This window comes from Agelaius tricolor, unplaced genomic scaffold, assembly GCF_023055355.1.
Source record: "Agelaius tricolor isolate 1412-34295 unplaced genomic scaffold, bAgeTri1.0.p SCAF_5, whole genome shotgun sequence".
Classification (NCBI taxonomy): domain Eukaryota; kingdom Metazoa; phylum Chordata; class Aves; order Passeriformes; family Icteridae; genus Agelaius; species Agelaius tricolor.
The window spans coordinates 33,167,822-33,194,529 of record NW_027269265.1 but is presented as its reverse complement, the minus strand read 5'-3'; the positions used below and the strand labels follow the sequence as shown (position 1 = coordinate 33,194,529).

At 41.1% G+C, this 26,708-nt stretch overlaps 2 protein-coding genes across 3 annotated transcripts in view; one reads left to right on the top strand and one right to left on the bottom strand.

The window, feature by feature from the left end:
• Nucleotides 1–19,933, top strand: part of PLEKHH1 (pleckstrin homology, MyTH4 and FERM domain containing H1) — a 73,100-nt gene extending 53,167 nt beyond the window's left edge. For both annotated transcript variants that reach the window (XM_071427108.1, XM_071427107.1), the window contains exons 15-29: nt 566–646; nt 1,570–1,749; nt 1,871–1,979; nt 2,840–2,952; nt 3,621–3,797; nt 4,621–4,718; nt 7,234–7,411; nt 7,829–7,984; nt 10,521–10,621; nt 12,353–12,494; nt 13,380–13,522; nt 14,428–14,557; nt 16,201–16,287; nt 16,806–16,952; nt 17,264–19,933. In XM_071427108.1, the coding sequence (XP_071283209.1) occupies nt 566–646; nt 1,570–1,749; nt 1,871–1,979; nt 2,840–2,952; nt 3,621–3,797; nt 4,621–4,718; nt 7,234–7,411; nt 7,829–7,984; nt 10,521–10,621; nt 12,353–12,494; nt 13,380–13,522; nt 14,428–14,557; nt 16,201–16,287; nt 16,806–16,952; nt 17,264–17,440 (2,019 nt within the window). In that variant the 3' untranslated portion in view covers nt 17,441–19,933. The remainder of the gene's footprint in view (nt 1–565; nt 647–1,569; nt 1,750–1,870; nt 1,980–2,839; nt 2,953–3,620; nt 3,798–4,620; nt 4,719–7,233; nt 7,412–7,828; nt 7,985–10,520; nt 10,622–12,352; nt 12,495–13,379; nt 13,523–14,427; nt 14,558–16,200; nt 16,288–16,805; nt 16,953–17,263) is intronic.
• Nucleotides 19,934–21,379: 1,446 nt separating this feature from the next.
• PIGH (phosphatidylinositol glycan anchor biosynthesis class H) lies at nt 21,380–26,209 on the bottom strand. Its single transcript, XM_071427117.1, has 4 exons — nt 25,988–26,209; nt 23,973–24,182; nt 23,261–23,344; nt 21,380–21,717 (listed from the first exon to the last, which is right to left on the bottom strand). The coding sequence occupies exons 1-4, from the start codon at nt 26,165–26,167 to the stop codon at nt 21,616–21,618; spliced, it is 576 nt and encodes a 191-aa protein (XP_071283218.1). The 5' UTR covers nt 26,168–26,209; the 3' UTR covers nt 21,380–21,615.
• Between the last annotated feature and the right edge of the window lie 499 nt (nt 26,210–26,708).

Genomic DNA, 26,708 nt, shown 5'->3' with positions numbered 1-26,708 from the left:
GTTCTGTCATAATAGTCTGTAGGTACTTTAGTACAAAGTACAATGGCAGAAAATGCTTATTCTTTATATAATTGCCATTGATTACTTGCATTTGACATTGCAAGTTACTGTGAATATTTTAATGTAATTATTGTCAGGTTCTAAGATGGCTAAAGACAACTTGGATCTGAAGGTTATTCATCTGCAGTAGGAAACAGCTGTCTAGACTATAGTTTGACTGGTCTTTTCTTGCTGAGATGAGCTGATTTGTTTTGATAATCTTTAAAAGGTCATCCTTAATATTATCTTTCAGTATACAGAGTTAAAAGTTATTATGAATGAGTAAAACACTTCACAAAATCTTAGACAAAATCATAGCACTCATGTCCCATGTTCTTGGGTGGGATGTACTTGCCTGTTGTTGGAGGGGGTGCCCTGTATGTTTTGAGAAGTGCTTAGGTTAGCATAAAACAAAAAATATATGCAAAGTATTAAGGGAGAGTTGAATAGAAAGTTGAAGTCCTAGAAAGTCATTCTGTCAATACTGCTGATAATAAAAGCATGGATATGTTTGTCCTCCTTACAGGTCAAGCACGGTCACTCTAAGCTGGTCTGGTGTGCACTGATTGGAAAAACTTTCTACTACTATCGAAATCATGAAGATAGGGTAATTCCTTTCTCTCCTTTTATTCCCAGACCCTCCTTTCCCATTTCTTTTGAAGCTTTCTTTACTGTGCTTTACTGCTTCTGTGTCTCAGGTATCTTTCTTGGTGGTACTTCTCTTCCAACAGGATCTGTTCCACAAAGAGAATCAATATTTCTCTGATTTTATTTTTTTAAGCTTAAATGACAGCAGACTTAAAAGGCAAGTGATTGCTCTTTCTCAGATCACTGTACATCTTGTTCCTCACTTGCTCCATTTAGTCTTGTGTAGCCTTCTGAGCAGACTTTTATACAGCAGCTGATAGATCCCACATTATCGTCATGAAAACAGATAGCATCGACATTCTGGGAAGAGGGTGGTAATCAGTGTAATGTGCTTCCATTTCTGGACACCTCGCTCAATAGTCCATTACTTTGTCTTGGTGACATCAAACCCCAAGTTTTAGAATATCAAACAGTAGTGTGACTCATATTTTGGATTAACCTCCAGAGTTAGCGCAGCAGATATCCTCTTTTTTGTCTGAATCTAACTACTTATGAAATTTTCAAAGTATTTCTTTTCCAGTAGCAAGCAGAAAGTCTAACCAGGGTCAGAAAATAGTGGCTCAAGATACTAAGCAACTGACCCTCAAGTGCAATGGGAAGAAAGCAGTATCTTATGGGAAAAAAATATTTCTCTTTGCATTGTCTCATTCTTACCTGTAGATGCTTTCCCAAGAAAAATAAAAGTAGTGATACACTTTGTAAGTGCCTTATGAAAGAAGAGATTATTTAGAAGTGCAAGATTGCATTAGCTAAACATTGAATTATTTATTCCTTCCATTTTACAGAACTGTCAGCATTTTCACTTGGCTTTTCTTTCCCAGTGTTCCCGGTCCATACTGGGAGATGAGTTACATTTATCTAATGTGCTTCTGCTCCTCATAGTGTCCTTTAGGACATCTGCCTCTGCGTGAGTCCAAGGTGGAAGAAGTAGACCGTTCCTGTGACTCTGATGAAGATTATGAAACTACTGGTGGAGGACTTCTCTCATCCCACTGTACACTGGTGATTCACCCACAGGACCAGAGTCCCACATATTTACTTATCCGCACCAAACAGGAGAAGGTAAAAAAAGCAGTCTTTTTTTGGAGAGCAAGAGTCTTTTGGTAAATGGGCCCTACAGGCTTAACCTGTTTGTAGAAAACAGGCCTGAATTGACCCCTCCTGTTCTCATCCTTATGCCTAGAACACCTGGCTGTACCATCTGACCGTTGCAGCTGGTAGCAGTAATGCCACAGTGGGCACATCTTATGAACAACTCATTGGAAAACTATTGGATGCAGAGGGAGACCCTAGTAAGTAAGCACCACAAACTCTTCCATGGTAGCCAAGCATAAGGAAGAATAATTTCAATTTCCAGTTTTAATACAGTCAAAGATGAGGGAAGGGGATTCTCAGTAGTACATCATATGGTCTCTTGTTCTCAGACAAGTCCACCACATTGTCACATCATTTATCAAAGCCTCTGAAATGTCTGTAACAGTAATTCAAATCAAAATAAAGAACTGGTGCTTTAAATTTTTTCCTGTCTTTGTTGGTCTTGATTTTCCTTTCCAGGAAATCTTGACCATACAAATATGTGCTCTTTTATTTAAATACACTCAAACACATTTGCCCTCCCATCTGTTTCTCTGTCTGCACATATAAACCTTTTCACATATATCCATCCTCATCTTTGATACCTGCTCATGCATCTATGTTTATGCACCATGTTCTCAAATATGTATTAACATTTGCATTCATACCTAAAACTCTTTTCTTGCACTCTCACATATTCTGGCCCAATACGTGAACCTTGCTTCCTGTTGAATAGAGATTTACACTAACAATGACCCCTGTTGCAGGCAGCTGCCCCGGCAGGGTTTATACACACACCTGGGCAGCTTCTCACCAGAATCCATCTGACAGGAAACTCTGATGTAGCAGGACTGAGGATACCAGTACTTCTTTCTGCTGATGGTTAATGCTGCTGGTGACTCCTTATCCATGGTGGGCTTTGCTGAAATCAGTGAAGTATCACCAAAGATAATGTGGCCTAGTGCAGTGCTGCTTCCTCTGGTGCTTTGCCATCTCAGGAAGGCTCCTTGTCAACATAGACACTATTCTCTCTCTCCTGTTTCTGACACTGCCTGTTTTTGCCCATCTGCTACCTCAGATTCTCCTCTGTGGAAGCATCCTATGTTGTGCTACAGTAAAGATGGGTTGCACACATCCCTCACTACTCTGCCATCAGAGGCTCTACAGACTGAAGCCCTGAAACTTTTTAAGGTATTTAAAGGGACATTGCATGGTTTTCAGTTATTTTGCTATGTTGATGGGGCAGTAACATTGTTTGGTCATGTTGTACAACGTTTATTGTCACTGTGGGTTGCTTTAGACAGGCTTGCTGGTTCATCTAATTACCAGAGAACTGTTGGATTTTAAGTGACATTCATTTTTTTAACTTCTCTTGTGCAGAATGTGGGCTTAGGAGTAATGCTCCTCACAGACTTTATGCTTCAAAGTTAGCTTTGTCCTTCTTTTTCCTCTCCAATGGTTGGATTGAAGGAAACAGAAACAATTCATTGGCAAATTCAGTTGTCTCAGTAAGACCAGTGGTGAAGCTGCTGGAGATGCACTCTCCAAGTATAAGATCAAGAATGAGACTGGACAGTGTGAACAAGATAAAAGACAGGCATGGAAGGCAGGAAGCCTGTTTTCCCCTCAATTCTTTTGCTGACTTGTAAGTTCCTTAGGCCGGGGGAGGCTGAGTAAATTTCATAGTTGCCATAACTAAGGAAGGAGGAATAGGAATTGAGTATTGACTCTCTTCCCTCCTCTCAAGGTTATTTATTACTGTCTGTAAGTTAATAAATACATCTGGTGAACCTGGCCTGGAAAGTACCAGAGAAAAGTTGCTGTATTTGTGGCATTGACTAACTTCTACTCTTTCACAGTCCTGTCAGCTGTTCATCAATGTTCCTGTGGAGGCATCCTCTATTGATTACCACGTGTCACTTGCCCAGACAGCACTGCAGGTGTGCTTGACACATACTGAGCTGCAGAATGAAATTTACTGTCAGCTTGTTAAACAGACCAGCTGCCGACAACCCCAGAACCACTCAGTCATTCAGGTCAGTTCCTCTTTATTTAGTGCCACTCCGCAAAAACTTTCCATTTAATCCCATGGTTTTAATTACTAGGTATTGGACTGGTTCTCCTAAAATAGTGCTTATGCTAAAGGTGTGCTGGGGGAAAGAGAATCTCAGCACTGATCTGCAAAGAAGAACACTAAGAATATAGCTACTTGAAAAATAAATTTTAGTTTAAATGTTACTGTTTACCACTTGCAAATAGTCTATTCAGACCATATTCAGAATCAAAGTTCATAGCTTATGTTGTCTTGCTATAACTGTTGCATGGTATTAAGTTTGTTTTGCATTTTAGATAATCAACACCATACAAGTCATGAATATTACTATTAAACATGAAATCTGAATCTTGCACTGTAATTATTAGGTAAATAAATTAATAAGTTACAGCATGAATGTAAATACGCAATTACAATATTCCCAGCTCAAATGAGACATTAAAATCAGGTTGAATAATAATGGATCTAATTTGAAATAAAATTTCCCAATGCTTTTTTGATTATGATTTTCTGTTACATAGTATTAATTTAAGTCTTACTTGTTGACTCAGTTGTAGTTACACTAAAATTTTCAGAAGTCAAATGGTCAGAAGTAGCCAATGATATAGAACTCTTCTCAGAGTCCAGATTGAGATACTGAAGAGCAGTCTGACCACTACTGCCTCTGAAACATCTTGAACTACACATCCAGAAAGGGTCACTCCAAAAAGCACTAGTCACTGGCCATCATTTTGGCTGTAGTAGTCTGTGAAAGACAACAGGTAAGAAGTACAGAGCAAGAGTGATTTCCAGTTTTGATTTCACAGTGCTGGCAGCTCCTGGCTTTATGTGCTCCTCTATTTCTGCCTCAGCATCACTTCCTCTGGTACATCAAACAGCACTTGCAGCGACATGCAGACCCCAGGTAAGGACTGCAACAGCTTTTCATTCTGCTCAGCTGACTGCCTCTTGCACCCACTGCAGATAAAGAGGGGAGCAATTCTGGAACACACACCTACAAATATATATTGAGAGGGAGATCAGAAGGTTCCCAGTAGAATAAAGCTGTGCCACTTCGACCATTCACATTAATATGTCATTTAGATGAAGCTGGTTCACAAAACTGAGTGACCTATACTAGCAGAAGAACTTTTTGTAGATATAACTGGAGCTCCCAACTGGAGTTGGGGAGTTTTTGCTTATGCAGCTACTTTCTTTTACTGACAGAAAGACAGACCAAAGTAATTACTTGGAATGAATTACCTAAATTTTAGGTGATTACAGTCTGCTGTCAGGTTAGCAGGCAAAGTGACAGAACAAAAGTGAGGCATAAAACATCTCAGGGAACTGTAAAAAGTTAAGAAAAACAAACAAACCTGAAACATGTGCTAGTAGTGTTTTCTCTTACTTCTTTTGTGTGTAACTATGGTAACAGCCAGAAGTTGTTATCCATTGTTCATGCTGTGCTCTTTGTTTCCATGGTGATCTGGTCTTCAGTATATCTCACTGTGTCCTTAGTGGGGAGGTCAGAGCCAGAGATGTTTAGTTGTCTGTTGCAAAAATACACTGTTTTAAGACAAAAGTAAAAGAGTAAAAGTAAAAAATCCTGTCAAACAAATATTCAATTAATAAGCCTAAATCTGCCATTGAACTCAAGCTAAAAGTCTCCTGACACTGCAAAGGAAATGTGTACTCCTATCAAGTATTTAATTTTCTTAACTGTTGCCTCATATTTGCTATTTCTTCTCAAAAGCAAAAATACAGGTATTGGGCACTCCACAGTGTTCAGGTTCTCTTTCCATTTGCTAAGACAACATGTTAGGGATCTTTTGTCTAGTACTAGGAACCATCTCTTCAAACTTGTGCATTATCAGCTCCCACACAGGCCCATTTGTCCCACTAGGGGAGATGCTCTGCTGTTGGAGACTGTTGAATTTCATAAGGATTTGCTGGGCTGTGTGAAACTGATTTATTACATCAGCTTCAAGCTCTACTGTGCTGATGGTCTGCCCAAAAGCAACTTTGTGAACAAATATACGTCAAGCAGAAACAAAGAGTAAATTTATTTATATGATCCAGCTATGAAGCAATTATTAGGGGTAGACAAAACCCAGAAATTACATGAAAAAAGGCCTATGTTCACCTGTCCTTTAGCTTAGATTTGGAGCAGTTGCTAAATGGGATTTAGCATGGCTCCTTCTCCCTAGCTCTAGGAATACTTACCTCTCTTTGGATGGAGTAGATCCAGCTGTTTGTTAAGTAGATATACTTTCCTTGTTTCACACAGCAAGCAAGACACTAGAATGTTTACACTGCATAATGCATATGGTCTAGATCTATTCTAGGTGTTAAAAGATCTTAATTAGAAGAATTATAGATCTTAATTCTAAGTATTGTTTTTGTGAAAAGTGATTCAGCATACATGTCCAGTCTCTAAGAGAGGAGGAAAAGTGGGGCAGAGAGTTCTAAGTGAGAAGTCACAGGGCTCAGGAGCATCTGGAAACCAGACATAACAGCTTCTTGATGAAGCAAGATTATCTATCTGAATATTGTCTGAGTTCATTACTGGGGAGGTGAGAAATATATTGCTATAGTGAAAAACCAGAACTCTGGACTTCCATGTTGCTTGTAGGGATTTAATTGTAATCATGTCCTGAGCCCCTGAAGACATCTTGAGTGGAATTATTTTCCCCTGGAAAGTGATAGCACAGTTACAAATCCATACAAATACTTCAATTTCAGAACTTACTGAGTATATATATTCCTAACATTTTTGTGCAAAGTGCAGTTGACCGTTCCTGCTTGACTTTGGAGACACTTACATCCTTTAGATGCTGTTCAATGGAGCACTCTCTTCAGTAGACAGTAAATTGATCATCTTCCTAACTATCCCTATCCTGTATTGAACTGTCAACAAATCTAAGCTTGCTTGGAATCTCTGTCAAGTGTTTTGGTTTGCAGATAGGGTTAATGGAAACTTACAATTTGTACAACTGTGTAAATTAATAAACACAGCTTGTAATGCATCAGTCTCACAGGATTATACAACTCAACATTTACCAGGACTTGACACGATAGTAGTTAAATTCCACTGGCATGACAGCAAGTTTGAGGGTGAATTGATCTTGACTTGACAGATGCTATGATGGCAACAGGGTACAGAAGAGGGTATGTGTCCAGTCCACATAGAAGCAGGGAATACTCTTGTGTTTCCTAGAGATTCCACTGTCTGCCTTAGTTTTACAGATCCTTGGAGCTCAGGTTTGTGTTGTAGCTTTTCACTTGAGCTGTTAGTCTGTTGAGATGAACACTGGATCTGCATAGAGGCATATCTTTGCTGGAGCAAAAGCCTGAGGGAGGAATGCGTTGCCATGGCATGGGAATTGAAGAGGACATGGTACTTGGAGTATGTTTGTGGTTCTCTCCCCCTCTCTGCCTAGGAGTGAGATAGGCAAGTATGCCATCTACTGCCAGAGATCCGTAGACCGCACGGTGCAGGCTGGAGAGCGGGAAGCCAGGCCATCCCGGATGGAGATCGTGTCCATCCTCCTGAGAAATCCCTACCACCACTCACTCCCCTTCAGCATCCCAGTGCACTTCATGAATGGAACGTACCAGGTGAGCCACCACAGCTGCCTTCCTGCTGGGCACTGGAGGACTGCACCATAACCTGCCTCCTTTGTGTGGGTGGGTGGCACCATGGTATTTATATGCATATCTTCAGTATACACACTGGGAGATAAACACTGCTTCTCCTCCTTGCTGCTTTAGCTGATTCTCCACAAAAGTGAAAGGAACTCACCCCTAGCTCTACAGATCTTAGGAAGAAAAGGTAGCTGAAAAAACGGGAGAGATGTTGGAAGTGTCTCAATACGGGAAAGAATATGATACGAAGGGAGACAATACACAGGTGTTGTCACTGGAGCTGGCAGTTCATCCTGAGATGCTAATCCATGTGAAACCACCTTCATTAGTTGTGATACCCATCAGTAGTCACAATCCTTGTGTCCTCAGTTAAGTTCTCTTTCATTGCAGGTTGTAGGTTTTGATGGTTCCTCAACTGTTGATGAGTTCATCCAGAGACTGAACCAGGAAACAGGAATGAGGAAGCCATCCCATATGGGATTTTCTCTGTTCACAGATGATCCTTCTGGCAGGAATTTGGAACACTGTTTGCCTGGCAATATGAAGGTATTTATTTTTCGCCTCTGCTACCTTTAGTATACATCTTTGAAGGACTGCCAAATGATTAATAAATCTTTCTTAATTAATTAAGATCAAATAAGCTTGGGCATTGTCCATCTAGATTCATATTCTCAGGTGAGATATTAATTCCTGCACTTGGGTCACAACAATCCCATGCAGCCCTACAGGCTGAGGGAATAGAGGATGGAAAGCTGCTGAGAGGAAAAGGACCTGAGGGTCTTGGTCAGCAGCCATCTGAACATGATCTAACAGTGTGCCCAGGTGGCCAAGAAGGCCAGTGACATCCTGGCCTGTAGCAGTGAAGCCAGCAGGAGCAGGGAAGGGACTGTCTCAGCACTGGTTTTCGGGCCTTCACAATAAGAAAGACATGGAGGTGCTGGAGCAGGTCCAGAGAATGGCAGCAAAGCTGGTGAAGGTCTGGAGAGTCTGATGAGGAGCAGCTGAAGGAGCTGAGGTTCTTTAGCCTGGAGAAAAGGAGGCTCAGGGGGATCTTATTGCTCTCTGCAACTGCCTGAAAGGAGGCTGTAGACAGGTGGGAGTTGATTTCTTCTCCCAAGTAACAAATGACAGGATAAGAGGAAGCAGCCCAGAGTTGCACTAGGGGAGGTTTAGAATGACTATTAGGCAAAATGACTTTGCTGAAAGAGTTTCTCAAGCATTGGAACAGGCTGCCTGGGGAAGTAGTGGAGTCACTGCCCCTGGAGATATTTAAAAGATCTGTAAATGTGTCACTTGGGGACATGGTTTAGTGGTAGACTTCGTAGTGCTGGTTTGATGATTAGGCTTGCTGATCTTAAAGGTCTTTTTCAAACTAAATGACTCTATAATTAGCTAGCCTAATGTAATATAGTTCTTAATAGAAAGATCTATTTTAGTAGGTGATAAATTGGTCAATTTTTAAAAAGTGTAACTCAAATTTTAGTACATATTAAAGTTTAATTTGTCTTCACTACAAAATTGAAACATGCCTGAGCTAGGCCAGCTATGATCAGATATCACAACTGACATTAAATGTGACACTCCTAATTGAGACAAAATTGTTAGGCTGTGAATCTTTTGGCATGTCTGTATAAATTCCATCTGTTGGATTATGAAGTATCTCCTCGCTGTCTCCAGATAACTCAGGCTTTCATTGTTGATAAGCGTACAGAGGGGAGAAAGCTTGACTGAGTATGGCTTCACTGTAAGAGTGTTGTGCCCTAGATCAAGGAAAAAAAGAAAGCAGATAAAAGTGTTAGCACCTGTGACTTTCATATGGAGATTTTTACCCATGCTGCAGCTGAATGACTGCCTTAACTGAGCAGGCTGGCTGCCATGAATGAGACCCATCAGATTTTGGTACAAATCCGTGAGAATAACTTGTAATACAGCATTAATGGAGGAATAGTTGTAGTGCAACTTCAAAGAGGTCCTGATAACTGTAGGGAACTTAAACAATCAATTTTACACAGTGTAAAATTTCACATTAAGCAACAGAGGAAGAAGACACCAATAACTTTGAAGTAGATGGTTTGAAGGAAAGCTACCACAGACGATGCCAAATTATATCATTTGTTTTCAGGCCTGATATAGATCAGGTAATCTGGAGCTTTGCTGGTAATTGGACTATCTGGAGAGATGAAGTATCAGAGTAAACAAAGGAGCTTGAGACAATCAAGGGCTTCGCCTTGGCAAGTAAATAATAACCAGTAAATCTCAGTAGCTTACGAGAGGTTTAGAGATCTGATTATGTATTTCATGTGGCTTCTTAAGTTCACATTCCTTTCACTGAGATGCCATCAAAAGACAAGTAGGGGCCTTCATTAGACCACTTGAAAAAGAGCTAGAATAACCAGGAGGAGCTGAATGGAAGAAAAAAACAAACAAACAGAAACCATGTTATTATGAAAAATGTCTGAGTTACAAAGTTGGACTCTAGGACCAAATGTTCCCAAAATTTGGACATACACATCCAAGGGTTTGGTACAGCCATGCACATTCTGCTGCTGTTCAGAGGACATTAGTGCTTTAGTTTGGCTCAAGAGGGGTCTTTGAAGTAAACCTACCAATCATTCCTATTAACCATGCTTTGACTCACATTAAGGAGTAATCTGAGAGCATGAAATTGATTGTTTTTGCATGAAACACGAACTGAAGATGTCATCCAACATAGTAGACGACTTTCAGGTCACTCAGTCGGACTACTAGTGTGGGCATGGAGACTTAGGAATGGGAGTTTCTCTGAGCAGATCTGTTCCTCCTGAGCTTTGCTACTTGCTAACATGGGCATTGCTACCAGACCAGAATTCATGTGTGCCCCTGCAAGTTAGAGCTGGAGTTTTCAGTTGGAATGCTTTAATTTTTACATACTGTGCAATAGAAAAAGGATGTGTTTTGTCACTTTGAGCTGTGTTTATGCTGACCCAGTCTGTCTCTTTATCTTCTGTTTTTCACAATATTTTATTCACTTGCTTTCCCCTCAAGCCTTGGCTATATATTTCACCTAAGTTTGTGTCTCCTCTCTCCTTGATATTTTTTAAAGATTTGTGATGTCATTTCTAAATGGGAACAAGCCTTAAAAGAATTGCATCCTGGGAAATATGAAGGTGGCACAAGAATTGTAAAGTTGACCTACAAGAACAGGTACTGTTCTCTGTTGGGTGGCCTTGCTACTGCTGTTAATTAAACATTCTAGACTGCATATATCTCTGTAAATGACCAGCATGATTGGTACCAAAACTATTTTAGCTAAGATGCAGTTAAATCCTACAGGAGATGTGATGGGTTTTGTCTGTTGCATTTACAAAAGCATATGACCTAGGGGTAAAACCCAAACCACTTTGCAATAGCAGAATAGACTTAAAAATAGTTAACAACTAGCTGTAGCAGAATAAGGCATCCTTGGCACAATTTCATTTGCCTAGATCCTAAAACACAGTTGAAGAATATGTGTTAGTTGAGAGGAAGAGAGACCTAGAGGAAAAATCACTAATGAAAACAAGTATGCCACAACTTGCAATTAAGTGAACAATCACAAAGAGGGAAAAGATACAAGAACGATGTTCTAAATCATATGAGCTGTAGAAGAGATATGTAGTAGCAGTGTCCAAACTTTATAAAGAAAAAAACATCAAAAATAAGATGATGAAAGATGGTAGAGAAGGGAAGTAAAAGACAAAGATCTAAATGAAAAATTGGAACAAGGTAATCACTTAAAATACAGGTAGGAATTCTGAATTACAGTAAATCAAGAGCTGTATGAGAACAAGGAATGAATTCTCTTTGCAGGCGAAACAAAGGCTGCCCCAAAACTGAACAGAGAGTTCAGTATTGAACATATGAAGATTTTATTGACTGTAACAGTGGAAACAAACTTCTATCAACTTTGTTAGTTGGTCTAATAGAGCTGAAAGCAGAAGTTACTGCTTTTGACCCAGAAGGTTGTATTTGTTTCAGGAGTGAAATTTTGCAGTATTATTTTGTTGAGCTGGAATGTGCATAGGCTAGACAGCAAGGATGTTTTGATATGGTCTTTCCAAGGCTGCACTGTTCTAACACCAAGGACTCTGATAAGACATTTGTAAGGTCAATATGGTCCTAAGAGTGTAGTTAATCTCAAAGAGACATAAAAATAAATAAACTGATCCACTGGAATGAATATCTCATGTAGTAGAATTTATAGCTATAGATGCATCTTGAAATTAATATATGAATTAGTTGCTGTGGACTATAAGTATGAGGAGTGGTTCTGGGAAGTATTCCCCAAGCTGGTGTCTTCAACCTCAACTAGTAATCTTGTTATACCACTTCAAAAAAATTCCAAGTGTTGATGGAATACAAAACAATAGCTTTGATTTACTAGCATGTTTCCTTGAACAAAGTCTGCTAATTCGGTCTCCTATGTCCTGCTGAAGCAAACTGAGGCATTTTTTAATAAGCCTTCAGTGTAAGTAGTCAAATCCAAGCTGGCAAGTCTACAAGGCTGCCTCGGAGAAGCTTATACATGTAGAGGAGAGGTAGTTCTCTTTTCTGTGATAAGCAGAGAAGGCCATAATTTAAATATTGCCTATCTTGTGCTTGATTGCGATGAATGGACACTGACTTTTCTGTGTTTAATAAGGGTTCACTGTCTAGAAGTGGCTGGCTTACTGAATTCAAATAGCTTCCTAAGCTAGAATGCATGTTTTGAGCCTCCTTGCTCAAATCTTGTTCATAAGGGAAGCACCTCAGCTTCCAAATCTGTCCAGTACCTCAGTGGAAAAAAAAAAAACAAAACAAACCACACTTTTATTTTGCCTCACCTTGATTTAAGTTCCCAGCTGTACTTTCTGTTCACAGTATCTTTTTACCTTCACAATCCTCCCTATTTTTTAGACTGTATTTCCGGAGCCAGGCCAAAGGCGAGACAGACCGTGAGCGGTTGCTACTGGCCTTCCAAGTGAGCAATGAAATAGCCAATGGAAGGTTTCCTGTTAATAAGGAATTAGCTCTGGAAATGGTGGCTCTAATGGCTCAGGTGAGTATGGCAGAAATCCTCTCTTTTGTCCTCCTTCATCTATATGCTATGTTTGACTAAGCAGCTCCCTTTTACATCAAAGGCACATCAAACATACAGTGTGATGTGTCAAGCAAACACACCATCAGATGTACCATGACAAATACATTGTAGTAGCATACCTATAGCTGTAGGGAAATTTGCTTTAGCTGTGCCTCTCCTTTCCCTCTCAAGAAAAATATTGGAAAAAACAGAGTGAGGCTGAACCATCACTGGACCTACTCCAATTAGTACCTTAGCAGAGATATGGAAATAGTACCACCAGCAGAATTCCATTAATAGTAAAAAATTCCCCTCTTACACTGCCAATACCCTCTTACTCAGGAGGAGCATCTTCTAAGATCCTCTATTAGGTCTCCGGGCTTGCATTTAGTATTTTACCACATAAAACACACATTGTGGGTTGTGGGCATGATAAGCAGTATAATAGTTTTTTACTGACTGAAACTGAGTGTTGTATTTGTTAAAACAGTGTAAACTGAGGTAAAGAAGTGGGGGATGTGGTCCAAACTATTTACAAATATGCTGTTCTTTTAATTGGCCAATTGAGAATAAATCCCCAAAGCCTGGAAGTTTATACAGATGTGTGTCCTCACAACACATACCTGGCCGAGATCATGTTCCACTCTCTTAGATCAGTAGCTAATTCCTTGGGCAGTCATGTCCTCAGTGGTTACTCTTCTGTATGCATTTGCTCTGGTTAATGCTGTAGACAACATTCCCCAGCTGTGTCTTTTTGCATGCCTAATAAACACAGTAGTTTATCAGTATGGGAATTCATGGAATGTTCTACTGCATTAAGGACCTCATGGTTCTGGTGCACTATAAACTATAATGTTGTCTTAGGTGGAATATGGGGATTTGGATCGACCAGGATCTTCAAGTCCTGGGGGACCATCACAATTGAAAATGCAGCATCTTCTCCACCAGGTTTTAGATAAATTCTACCCCAAACACTACAAGCAAAACATTACTCCTGAACAGCTCAGGTAAGCTGTTGGTTCTTCAATATTTTGTATTGAAATCAGCTTTTGCTTGCCAAATTGCCTTTACATTTAAGAAGTTTCAAGGAGCCCTGTCAAGATTATTGATGTAGAAATGCAAACAAAACAAAAGTGTCAGGAAAAGGCTCCCTTAAAAGAAAAAGCAATATAAAAAGAGACAAATCACTGACTAGTTTTTCCATAGACAAGAAGTTTAGGCCTTTTACTTCCAAATTAGGCATCTCAGTTTCAGAAAACTAACCCAAGCCTGAGATGAATTCTGAGTTTTATGTTTTACACTTCCCCCAAGTGAATCCAGATGCCTAACATTTTCAATAAGCCATAAAGCCAGCTTACATGGGTTGCTTTAGGCCATGCAGTAATTCTGGTAGGACATATTTTGGCAGGGTTTTTTGATGTTCTGACTTAGAAATTCTCATACACAATGCAGAGAGCTCAAATACAAAATTCAGATGTTGCCACAGATCTCAGATCTATCTGATTTAAAGTGAGAGAATGTTCTTCCTACAGACCATAAGCTACTTAGGGATGCAGTGGTGGAAGTAACACAGTTACCTCCTTTTGGAAGCACATTCCATCTGCATGTAGCAAGGTAGCTGCCAAACCATCCCTAGTGAGCCAAATCAAGAGTGAGTTAATACATATTGCCACTCCTTATAAAGCATACTACAGGCAAGGTATGAGGAAGGTAAGCAAGTATGTGGAAGTAGAGAAAAGCTAAAATAAATTCAGGTTGTAGAACTGATAGTGCAAACAGCCCCATCTGTAAGTGCTGTGTAGAATAACCTTTTTGGAGTGAAGAAGTACATTTATTAACTGTTCCAAGTTTACATATCTTTCCTTGGAAGACATTAGTAAGTAATACTGTCTTGTGTCTTGGATTCCTAAAGGCAACTGACAGACAGGCTGGTGACAAAGTGGATGGTGCTGCAGGGATGCTCTCCACCAGAATGCATTCGAATTTATTTGACGGTGGCCCGTAAATGGCCTCTCTTTGGAACCAAAATATTTGCTGCTAAGGTAACTGGAGCACACGTTTTTCTGTTTCCAAGAGTGAATTATCTGAGAAGAGACATACCTACAGCCTCTGGTAACACGAGTTGAAAATGCTTTTATTTCAGAAAGGGAAAAAATCAAACAATTCTGTTCTGAACGAGCAGCCCTGGTACCATATAGGTTGAAAAAGAAGACAAGTATGTTCTAAGCACTAGGGGTTGCTAGTGTTTAGTAAATAAATACTGAAGGTTCCCTGGCTGTGTCAGTTGATCATGGTGCAGAGCACTTATTACCTGTCCAAGCCTTGCCAAAGCTTTCTGAGGCAGCAGTTTTCCTGGACATCAAGGCTGCAATGGTAGTTTAAAAATTAACATTTACATACCACAGTGGGGGAGGAAGGGAAGAGTCACCCCTAAGTCACACCTGGCAGCTAGTGCCAGCTATAAGGAGAATTGCTACTTCAGTCCTAGTGTCTGCTTGACACAGAACTGGATGCTTTCCTTGCCACATGGGAGAGGCAAGTACTCATAATGTCTTGTTGCAGAAACAAATAAAAGTACACATTGGGTAAGGTACCAGCCCACAGGCATCAGTGGGAAAGAACAGCTGCAGGGAGCAGTTCCCCCAGCAGCTTGTACCATCCCTCACCCCATTCCAGGCTAGAGCTCTGTACCTGTTGCTCATGCCTGAACTAATTTCTTAGCACATAATGGCTGTCTGAGAAATCAGACAGGTTTTGGCATTAACCATCTTTCCCATCCCAGCAGAAATTTCTGCTGCTGAAAGCTTGAGGGAGATCTTCTTCATGGTTACATGTCTCTTGTTTTGAAGTCAAAGCTGCTCTGGTTACAGAAGAAAAGCCTAATGGTGAAAGGGACCACTTGAATAAATATACAAGAAAATAAATAGTAATAAATATACAATATATTTTTCAAAAGACAGTTATTTCCACTGTCAGGACTAAAAGAGGTTACTGGTATTTGAGGTTACTGACAGAATATGTAATTCAGTATACTGAAGAATCAGAATATAGAATAGGTGGACCCACAGGTGAAATAATGTTGGTATTCCTGATGGTTAATGCATGTTATAACTTTTCAGCAATTAAACAGCAAAGCCTATGGCATTAGCCATGTAATAGCAGATTCCCAGGAAAGATTTTCTGTTGTTAATCAAAACAAGTCATCTTCAACAGACAATTGATGCACATTTGCTGTAAAATTTTGTAAGAAACAAAATGGCATTGATGTGATGGTACTTGGTATAGAAACCAGCAGGTTTCACTGCCTTCCTGACAGATAGGAGCAGTATAAACACGTATGTTTATAACTCTGTGCTGAGCAGAGTTGCCATGCTGTTGCTCTGTCCTAGCATTTCCTTCATTTTTAACCACACTGATGGCATCTATGTAATTTCAAAGGCTTTGTTATCCTTGTATCTCTTGTGCCACTACTCCAAAAAATATATGTAAATCTGAAAATGTTATTCCAAATTTTGGGGAGAGCTGTCTTAAAAATCAAACCAGGTCACACCAGTAAGCCTTTAGTAATAAGCCTTTAGGATTTTTTCTCATCTTCACTTTATCCTTAAATCTCAACATTTATATCAGAAATATCATTCTGTGGTGTTCAAGAAATACCTGAATTCATAATTTTATTTCTCTCTAGCCTATTTTGCCTTCCTCATCAGAAAACTGTCCAGTCTGGATAGCTGTGAATGAAGATGGTATCAGCATACTGGATTATAACACAATGGTATGTTGAGGAACACACTTTCAGAGGAATACCTTACCTAGCACAGAAGGACATTCCCCTGAGTCCAGTGAAAGTCACTAACAGTTTGTCTTTAACTTCAAATGTGAATTATTATTAGTAGTTTGTAAAAGTCAGAGATGAGGGAAGGCAGTGTTATGTTTGTGTTATGAACACTCCACAGACAAAGGAAAATTACAGCTGCAGCTCAAGGTAGGGCAGCAAACATGTTCATACATCTTGCAAAATCTCAGTGGTGTGTGCTTTACTACCACCATCTGGAATATAACAAAATCTGTACTATGAAGTAGTGAGGCCTCGAGCACACCAGGAGAAAACTAGAAATGCAATTCTCACTTGAGCTTTCTCTGCCAGCTCTTACCTTTAGAGCCATCTACTGCCCTTCACTGCTGGAGATCTGGTGTTCTTGCAGGAAGTAGCAATATAAACTAATATATTAGTTTAAGGTAGACATTTGGAGGTTTTTACAGAACTATGACTTTTTCAAACTCTGTCTGCAGCATTTGAAGGTCTCTTATTCATACTCTTCTGTGCTGACCTTTGGAGGCTGTCGAGATGACTTCATGATTGTAGTCAGTAAAATGAAAGAAAGAAGTTCTGGAAAAAATAGCACTGAAAAACTCCTCTTCACAATGGCAATTCCAAAGGTAATTACAAATGAAAAGTGAGTTTCTTTCCAGTTGGCAGCATCAGGGCTGGGTGTTTTGTACAAGCCCTGGGGACCGGTACTTGTGGCTGCTGCAATAGCTATATATATTCAACACATCCTTTGTAAGCTGGAGCCTTTCAACAAGAGACTTATTCTACCTAACTCTTAAAGACAGGGCTTCATTTTAAAACTGAACAATTCCATGGGAGAAAGCCATTTACAAAAGCCATGCGGTCAATAGGTCCTAAAAATCAAAGGGCATTCTTACCTCTAATTAACATCCAGTCAATCATTTTCTCTTTTCCCCAGATTGTTGAAGCAACACTTCTGATTGCCAGCTACATTAACTATCGTTCGACTCCTTCACTGCTGTGTTCCACACAGCCCTCACGAAGCCAAACACCTGCTAAGAAGCCCTGGGAGACTGAAAATCGGTGCTTTTTTCCTTCCGTGCCCCGAAGCACAAAGGGGCCCACCCTGCTCTAAGGGCTTGTTCCACATGAGCTGATTCTGTTGGTTATATACCACAGATTAATGCAGGCTGTGATTCCTTTTCCATAATAATAGAAAAAGTTCCTTAGAGGTAGAGGCAGTGTACTTTCTCTTAAAAAAAAAGTTGATTGGGGGGACTGTGCGGGAGTTTCCTTTCTGTGACACATTCCATCCAAAATACCATTCCTCAGGTCATTTGCCTGCACAGTGCTCCAGTCATTACAGCTGCACTCATTCTTCTATCTCCTACTGTACTGCCTTGCTTTACAAGTACATATATTTTCTTTGATCCCTCCCATTTTCAGATTTCAAACGACAAACTTTTGTGTTATTGCTCAGACATGAAAGAGAGACATTGCTAAGAAGGAAGAGGAATTAAACTCACAAGAATAATTCTGATGCAAGTCAAGGGTGATTTCAGACTTGAAATAGTGAGTATAGAATTAGAGTTCAGCAGTGCTTAAGAGTATTTTCAACTTTAAATAAAGATAGAGGAAGCCTAGGGTCTTTTCATGTTGAGTACTGGGAACAGCTGGGACCTGGACAGTGTCAGAGAATGCCCTGGCACCTACAGGACCGGTGCATTTTAGAAACTGACACTGTTCTATGCAATAGATGAACATTAGATTGCTGCTGCAGGGCAGGGCTCCGTGTGTCACATGCTCCACTCTCAGACAAGCACTTTCTAAGACTTCTGATAACCACTGTTGTAGATGTGTTCGGAACTGCACATTATCTCAGAAAAAAGAAGACAAGGCAAGCAAATTTTGTACTTTTTCTGTCTTTCAGCAACTAGGACAGATCTTCCCAGACAAGCTCTGCCATTCTGACTTGACAGAAGCTGCTTCTTTTAAACTCCTGCTTCCTTCATGTACCATAAACAAGGAGGAGGTAGTCAGCAATTGTGTACTCATGTTCTTCTGACTTTCCTAAAGAATGTTGGTAGGTTTGATTTTTTTTATCTGTTTCAAAGTGACTTCATTATGAGAAGGTTATTGAATTTTAAACAAATAAAGGAAAAATATCAATTCTTCATAAAAAATCTAAATCTACTTGGTTTAAGTTCAGCTATTTTGAGAAGCATTAAAAAAGCTAAGGAAGAATAACTGCACTTTGAAAAGTACCACATTCAGCTTCATAATAATTATGCATTCATGGGCAGCTTTCCCAAATTAATACAGTATTAATCCAACCACTAGACCAAAGTTAGTAATAGCAAACCAGTTATTTGCAAATAAACAAACCAACCATACCAGTGTTTTTACTCCTTAGTACCTGCCACCAACCTTGACACATCCAACTAATGCACATAGGGGAGCTGATAGATCAAGAAGGATTTTTTTCGTGCTTATGATGGGTGCAAGGCCACAGACTAAAAGAGAAGAGCAGGGGGCAGACAAAAATTGTTCTAAGCAATCCCTCATCAGCATCTCTGTAATATAAAACAAAAAAACCCAAACAACCAAACAAAACAAACCCAACCCCAAACCGTCCTCTGGTGAGTGATAGAAATAGTATGGCAGACCTAAGACAGGAAAAGATTCTATGAACAGTGACCTGATTTGCACATACTGTAATGTACCCACTTGTTATGAATTTAAAGACCATCCCTTGAAGGTACAGAGAAGGGTAGAAGTTTTCTGAGCCGAAAATAACTTTAAGAAGATATTTAGTAATTTTTGTTTTCCCTTAGATACTTTCCAGTCTCTCTATGTCCTGATAGTAGCTTGTATTTCCCCTCTCTCTCACAATTATCTTAGTACAGCTGTGTCAGATAGAAAACACAGTGTTACTCCTCCTCACTCTATCACCTGTGCCTGACAATTTCTCCTGTATCTGAAGGTCAGTTTGACAATTTGCTTCTGGTATCCCACCAGTAACAAAGCTGCTTCACAACAGGCTGGAGCTGTCATCAGTGCTGGGGATACTCAAGGCATAGAAGTCCCCAGGCTGTACTTTCCTCGTGTCCTCAGAGACTTGAGGAGACTTGTACCAGGGCAAACAGGAAGCAGAGATGTTAAATAAACAGCAGCTCTCCTGAAACTCATTATTTTTTGCCACAATTGCACTTTAAATTGAGAAGCATGATACACAAAACTTTCTTTCTTTCTTCCTTATTTCTTAAAAATATTCACCAATACTTGAGTGTTTCAGGGACCACCCCACTCTGATGGATGCACACACCCCTCCTATTTATAGCTTACCTGTCTTCAAACACCCCACCCTGTGTAGATACCTACTTTGTATGATTCTTTGGTAGAGAAAATAATTTTTTATTTTAATCAATGCTTTTGGCAATGACTGTTAATGCATCATAGAATGAGATGACAAAAGCCTTTGTGTTCCTAACTGCTGTAAGTAAAAGGCTGTCTGGAAGATACTGTGAAATTTCTGTTTGGTCTTAATAAAATGCAGCTTGTGAATTAAAAACCATGAATTAAATGTGTATTATTCTCAGAATGAAATAAACTATTTTAAAAGCCAAAATATTCTTGATGTAAACAAAAATGAACATAGATTGTGTTTGGTATCCAGGCACAAACCATAGCTGGTATAAACCTGCCCTAGACTGATTCCTTGTTTCTCTCTGCTGATTTCCTCTTAGCTTAAGTGGATGACTACACCATGGGCACAGGATGTTCACTCCTTCAAAAGATTGCTGAAGCTATCTTTCAGACTTCTTGCTGTGACACAGCTTCTTGGTAATTTCTTCAGTGCACATTCTGAGGACTTCATAGGGCTTTAACAGCATAGTCAGCACTCCCAGCACAGTCTTGAGCCCATGACTCTGTCCACTCTATTGAGCCATCTTTTCTGACACAAAAGGCAGCAGCACATCCCCAAGCTGCTGCCTTTCACTTGGACAACCAGAATACTTCCTGTGACATGAGCTACCTAACCTCTTTCAAACTTTGTAGGACTGTGGAAAAAAACCCACAAATCCCCTTATCTCTACCTTATTGCATGATGGTATGGTGCCAAGTGTTCATTTACAGATTATGTGGACAAGCATGGTACAGCATTGTATGCAAAATAAGCATGAATCCAAGCTCCTGCCAACTTGTGGGTTTAGCTTTTGACACTTCAATCACCTCATTAATATTACTAAGGAGTTGTGGAATATAGAGAGAAAAATACCAGTTGAGTGTTATGGTAACTTTTAGCGTCTCAACAAAGAAGAATTTCCCAACCTTGACTTACTGCAAAGAGCACAGATTAATAAAACTTCATTCATGTTGTCATTACCATCATTTTCAACAACACATGTGCCTCATATTCTGAGAGTAACTCGTGTGGCCCTTTAAATGCCACATCTTTTCCATGTCCCATGTCAACAGGCCCTGCCCCATTCAGCAATGGGTTCACACTTTCCCTGTGCTCCTTTTGACAGTTAAGCACGTACTGAAACCATTCTTGTTGCCTTTGACATCCTTCAACTGATTCACCGCCAGCTGGGCTTTATCTTTTCTAACTGCATCTTGAAGAGGGTTGCTATATTCCTCCCACATCACCTGTCCCTAATTCCACTCTCTGTACACTTCCCTTTTGTGTTCAAGCATTGCCAGGAGCAGCTTGCTCATCCATGCAGGCTTCCTGGAATTTCTGCTTCACTTCCTGCTCATTGGGATGGACTGTTCTTGATCTCAGAAGAAATGATCCTTGACTATCAATCAGCTTTCTCAGATCCCTCTTCCCTCTAGGGACCCCATCACATGGGACTCCTTCAAGCAGATCCATGAAGAGGTCAGTCTTCAGATCTCTTTGATGTTTATTCCATTAAACATAACTGAATGCAACAGTTTAATTTTCTGGTTTTGTCCTTCTGAAATTCTCCTGTCTTCAGGAAGTTACTATCTGATCCTACACATCAGCTTTGGTATTTAGAGTGTGATTTTCAAACAAAGGGTTAAATAAAAACCAAAAAATGCATACTTATGGCAATCCAGCCAAGGTTATTTTATAATTTTAGCATAATTTTCAGATGCATGAAACAGTAAAAAATGGATGCATTTTCTTATCTCCCTTTGCCCTATTTCCCCATAATTCTTTTCTGGAGAGGCAAGAAAAAGTTTCTTCTGTCTGAGCCTAAAAAGCTCTGCTAATGGGCCAGTTTTTCTTGCTTTCCCACGTGTCCGAGTCCTGCTGAAAGTTTGCTGTCTTTTTTTCAGCTATTTTATTTCACTTGATTGTGGAGCTGTCTTCCTCTGCTCCAGGATCTCTTGACAACTTTTGTACACTTCTATCAAGCAGTCCAGTCGTGGCTTGGAGCTCTAGAAGTCAAACAACAGAGAATCAGGCTCTGAACTGAAACGCCAATTAATTTTACCCAAACAGCAAACAGTGGTCAAAGTACAATGATTTTTCAGCAATTCTAACCTGGACCAGCTTAAAACCAGCAAGGAAGTGAAAGTTTCACGGTCCCACAGTCCCTATGATCCTGTAACTTTTGAGCTCCTGCAACAGCATTACTGTGTAAAGTCCATCAAATGCCTCCTTGCAAGAGCTGCTTGAGAGAACAAAAGGTCAAATCAGTGCAGTAAGGCTCCTGGGCTGAGTGATATGGGAAATTGTATTTTTGAAGGCTGCCATAACTTAAAGAAACCCGGTGAAGGAGACACAATAAAGGTATTAATCATTGCTCCTTCAAAACTAACATACTAACTTGCATGTTAACATAATTACAGACAGGCACTGCATTTCAAAACGGAAGAGTTCCATACCTCCTATGTTGCTGGAGTCAACTCTACCAGTGCTAAGATATTTCCATGAAAACAAAACTGGTCAGAGCTGAATGGTAAAAAAAAAAAAAAAAAAAAAAAGAAGAGAAACAATGCAGCAATAGAGATGCCAGGCAGACCTGGAAAGCAACATATCTAACTAATATCAGGTACTTGAATGCAGCTATCTGGAATTTAGTAGTTGTTGATTTCCAGCAAATCTACTTTTCCCCTTGTTTATATGTGAAACATCTAATTTATATTACTGTTACTAAAGATCTTTACAATTGTGGGACTGAGTTAGCAGAAAGTGTAAATGGAATAGACTATTTATACTCCTAAGTATTCAGACTGACTGTATCCAGTCACAAACTGATCTGTTGGCAGATTACAAAACAGTCACCAGCAGCAGGTGAATTAAGGACAGAGAGGGCTCTACAGCTCAGCAGTCTAAGAAGTGAGGTACCTCTGTGCTGCTTACCACCCCTCATGGATAAGGGCACTGTTGTGTTAGGCATGAACACACACAAAGCAAATCCATTCCAAAAATGGGATTATGAACAGTCAGAACACGTTAGTGAGAGAAGAGAGAGGGGAGACGAGGTAACACCAACACAAACAATTTATGATACATTAAACAAATTGGTCACTGCTTGTACCATGATCTTTGTCAGCAGGGCAGGCAGGGGAAGTCATTCCAATGCCAAGGAGGATTTATGAGAACTTTTGGTACACAGAGCTAAGGGAAAAGTCAACTGCAGCACAGTGCCAGAGTTATGGTGGTAACTGAGCACAGGACTGCACAGAAAGCTCTACAAGTCCTCAGCACCCTATGGGAGCCAAAGACTTTTAGTTCATGCAAACTCCTGGCTGGGTTCAGATTGACACAACTCCCTGCTGTTTGAATGGAGAGCAAATAAAAAAACCCATCCCCATTATGTAGTTCTGTGAGACTTCAAGTGCCACCCACCCTGACAGCCCAGCCAGGGAAAGGCAACTGTCACCAGCTACTGTAGCGGAATAAAAATATGCTTAGACAACTGATGCACACACAGAGACCACCATCTGGATCTCTCCACCATTCAGTCAAACTCACCTGAAAGAGTGGCACAACCTCAGATACTGCCTGAGGATCTTCAGGGTCCTGGAGGAGGATACAAAGGTAGTAGATAACTTTTTGCTACAAGACAAACAGAAAAAAAGTCATTGGAGTATAAAAATGCTATCAAACTGCCTGGAGTTAGCAGAGGAATAGTATGTTTCAACTCACTGGGCTGAAGGCAAATCCTGCCAGGTCACAGTCAAATCTACAAATTTTTATCAATAGCTTTCACTCAATAAAGAAATCATTTCGCCTATTTTTTTTTCTATTAAGTTTTTAACCTGAAAGAAGACACCCATGCTGGAAGGGTAAGGTCTGCTTTTCTACAGGAGCTTTGTAGAAAACTCCAGCAACAGGAAAAACGATTGTTTGTGTTGTCATAGCTTCTCATCTCCATCTTGATTGCATATGGAGCTGGACATCAGGATTTGTAAGAACAGCATAACAGAAAGAACTAAACCCATTAGCTCAATGCCAGTGGCATTATCCAAGGGATGGATTTGGCTTTTTGAGGTTATTTGTTTGGTTTGAGTTCTCCTTTAAAGGTGAGAGATGACAGAATAAGGAGAAAAATCTGAAATAAAGCTCCTGATGCTAGTACATCTATGGATGGTGCTGTGTTTAATTGCTCTGGTAAATCATGCTCATGAAAATACACTGGCTGTGAGTGTGCCCAGACACAAGAAGACAGACTTTGTATGATTACCATATGGATGGCTTCATTGATAACCACATCCTTCACTTGACCCATCTCAATGAAGGTTGTGCTCTCTTTCCCTGAGGCGTAGGCTGAAGTCACCTGAATGCCGAGTGAGCCGATGACCAGCAGGGATTCCTGGTCAATCTTCACGAAGTGCAGGTATATGATCAGGCCGAGCAGCGTGATGAAGATGGCAGCAGAGAGCACTATGCTGTTCTGTAACACAAGCCAAGAAAAGGCAGAGCTCTGGTACTACAATCACTTTAACACAGCTTTAGAGAAAGTAAAATTGCACAGTAAATTGTATATTAAAGCTACAGGTGCAAAGCATTTTTACTTAGGTAGAGTAATTTTATTCACCTGACTGGCTGATATATATGTAGTGAAGTTTAAATCAGTCTTTGCTGTAGGCACTTAAAGAATTGGGAGCTGAAACTAAAAACTGCAAGAAAATTCTATTTCCTTCCAAGTTCAATGCAGAAATCTCAATCCAAACAAGCCACTTGTGTCAATGAGAGTGTATTATGCCAACTTCTAAAGATGATGTCACTGACAAAAAAGTGTTGTGAAATGTTTACAGGAACCAAGGGTGGATTTTCACAGTGGAGGAACCCGCCTTTAGGATAAACACTGCCCTGGTGGTTTTCTTACTATGAACTGCCAGTCTAAACTTGTTCAAACCTCAGCCTCTTTTTGCCTTAAATACCAATGCAAAGAAAATCTGCTTTATCCTGTACTTTTTCTAAGGATCAATGTCTTTTGCATGCTGCAATCCTGAGATTGCTGTGACATTTTAACATATAACTGATGACACTATAGTGCCCAGTAAGTCATCTGAAGACCTGGTAATAAATTCTAAAGGTCCAAAACCTACCATCTGTTTCTGGTACATGTTTTAGAGAACTCCAGGCCACCTACCCACTAATGAGAGTTAGACACTTCCTAAAGAACTGCACAGCCCCACCATTCAAGCTAGGCCTGTACCACCATGTGAGCTAAAGAAGCCATGGCTTCAGGAAGTATACAGGACTTCTCCAAAAGTTTGCTATCACAGGGGAAAAAAACAGTCATGAAGTACAAACAGTGAAATTCACAAAGAGAGAGACTTTCAGACCTGATTTCCTGGCAAAAGGAAAAATTGCAGTCACTTGCATGTAGGCTGTAGGAGTGTGTGCAAAGGCAAGCAGGAAGGCAGTGGGTGGCAAGCCACTGTATGCTTTCATAAAAAATGAAACTCAGACATGAGCCATCTATTCCAGTCTGACTCCTGACAACTGACTTATAATGCAATCTCTATCTTAATTTCTTAGAAAAGATTACTGAAAAAAACAGATGTGCAACAGTCAGAGCATGGGTCACAGTGACCAGCTTCTTTGGTTAAGCTACTGAATTCAGTCTGGACATAACTGATCTGGGTCCAGTTTTTGATAAATCCAAAAGCATTAGTTTAAATATCAGCAGATTTTAAAATCTGTACTGCAAACATCTTTCTGCCTCAGCTGTGAAAATTGATGACATTCATGGTGCAGTGCTGAGTCACTCAGAAAAATTCCTTTTGGGGATTAAAAATCATTCACCTTCTTCAATTCCTCCTTAAGTTCATATTCTCACAACTCATCTCTCCAAGTGAGCACGTTTTATCTGGACTCACAAGTATGTGCCAGGCATCACTCAGCACGCAGACATAAATCTGTCTAAGAGGCTACAAACCAACAGAGGCACCCGAGAAGACACCGGGGCAAGCAGGTGGCAGCCCGCGGCCTTGAGGCTGGCACAGCTCTCCCTTTGCCAGCACTCCCCATCAGCTCGGCATCCCCGGGGCGCGGGGGATGCCCGGAGCGGCGCTGAGCGCCTTCCCACGGGCTGCGGCCGCCCTCCCTGCCCCGGGCGCCGCTAGCCAAGGCCGCCCAGCCCGCGGGACTCCCCCGGTCCCCCGGTGCCACAGCGGACACGGGCTGAGGGGCGCAGCCGAGCCGGGCCCGAGCCGCGGAGGGGCCCGAGGGCGGCGGCGGGGCCGGTACCTCGCAGAGCGCGAAGAGCCCGTAGGCCGCCAGCCAGACGGCGGAGGTGGCGGCGCTGAGCGAGCGCAGCTGCAGGCGGGGGCCGCGCACCGCCAGCTCCCGGCAGGACGCGCTGTGCTGGCGGCGCCGCAGCGCGATCGGCACCCCGGAGGCCGAGAGAAAGCGCCGCTCCTCCGCCATGCCGGGCAGGCGGGGCCCGGGCCGGCCGGCCTCCCGCGGGAGGAGCCTGAGCCGACGGCCGGCTCCGCGGCTCTGCTCCCTCTCTGCGGGCCGCCGGCCGGTGCTGCCAGTGGGCTGTCCCGCTTGATGTACCTCGCCAGGCGTCCGTCCTTAAACCCGATGACATCAGCGCTTTCTGCGGTTTGGACATGTTGACAGTTCATTGCTTGCTCCCTCTGTTTATGGAGTCTGTGTTTTAAAGGGCACACGGTGTAGTGGGGCTGCACGTGTCTCTTAGCGTGATGAAGAGACGGAGGTTTTCATGGAATCACAGACTGTTAAGGGGTTGGAATGAACCTTAAAGAGAATCTAGTTCTACACCACTGCCTTGGAAAGGGACACCTCACACTAGACCAGGTTGCTCAAGGCCTTATCCAGCCTTGCTTTTAACAGTGCCAGGGTTGGGGCATTCACAACCTCCTCAGGCAACTTGGTCCAGTGTCTCACCACACACAAAGGAAAAAATTTCTAACCTATCCTAAATTTCTGGACCTAAATATCT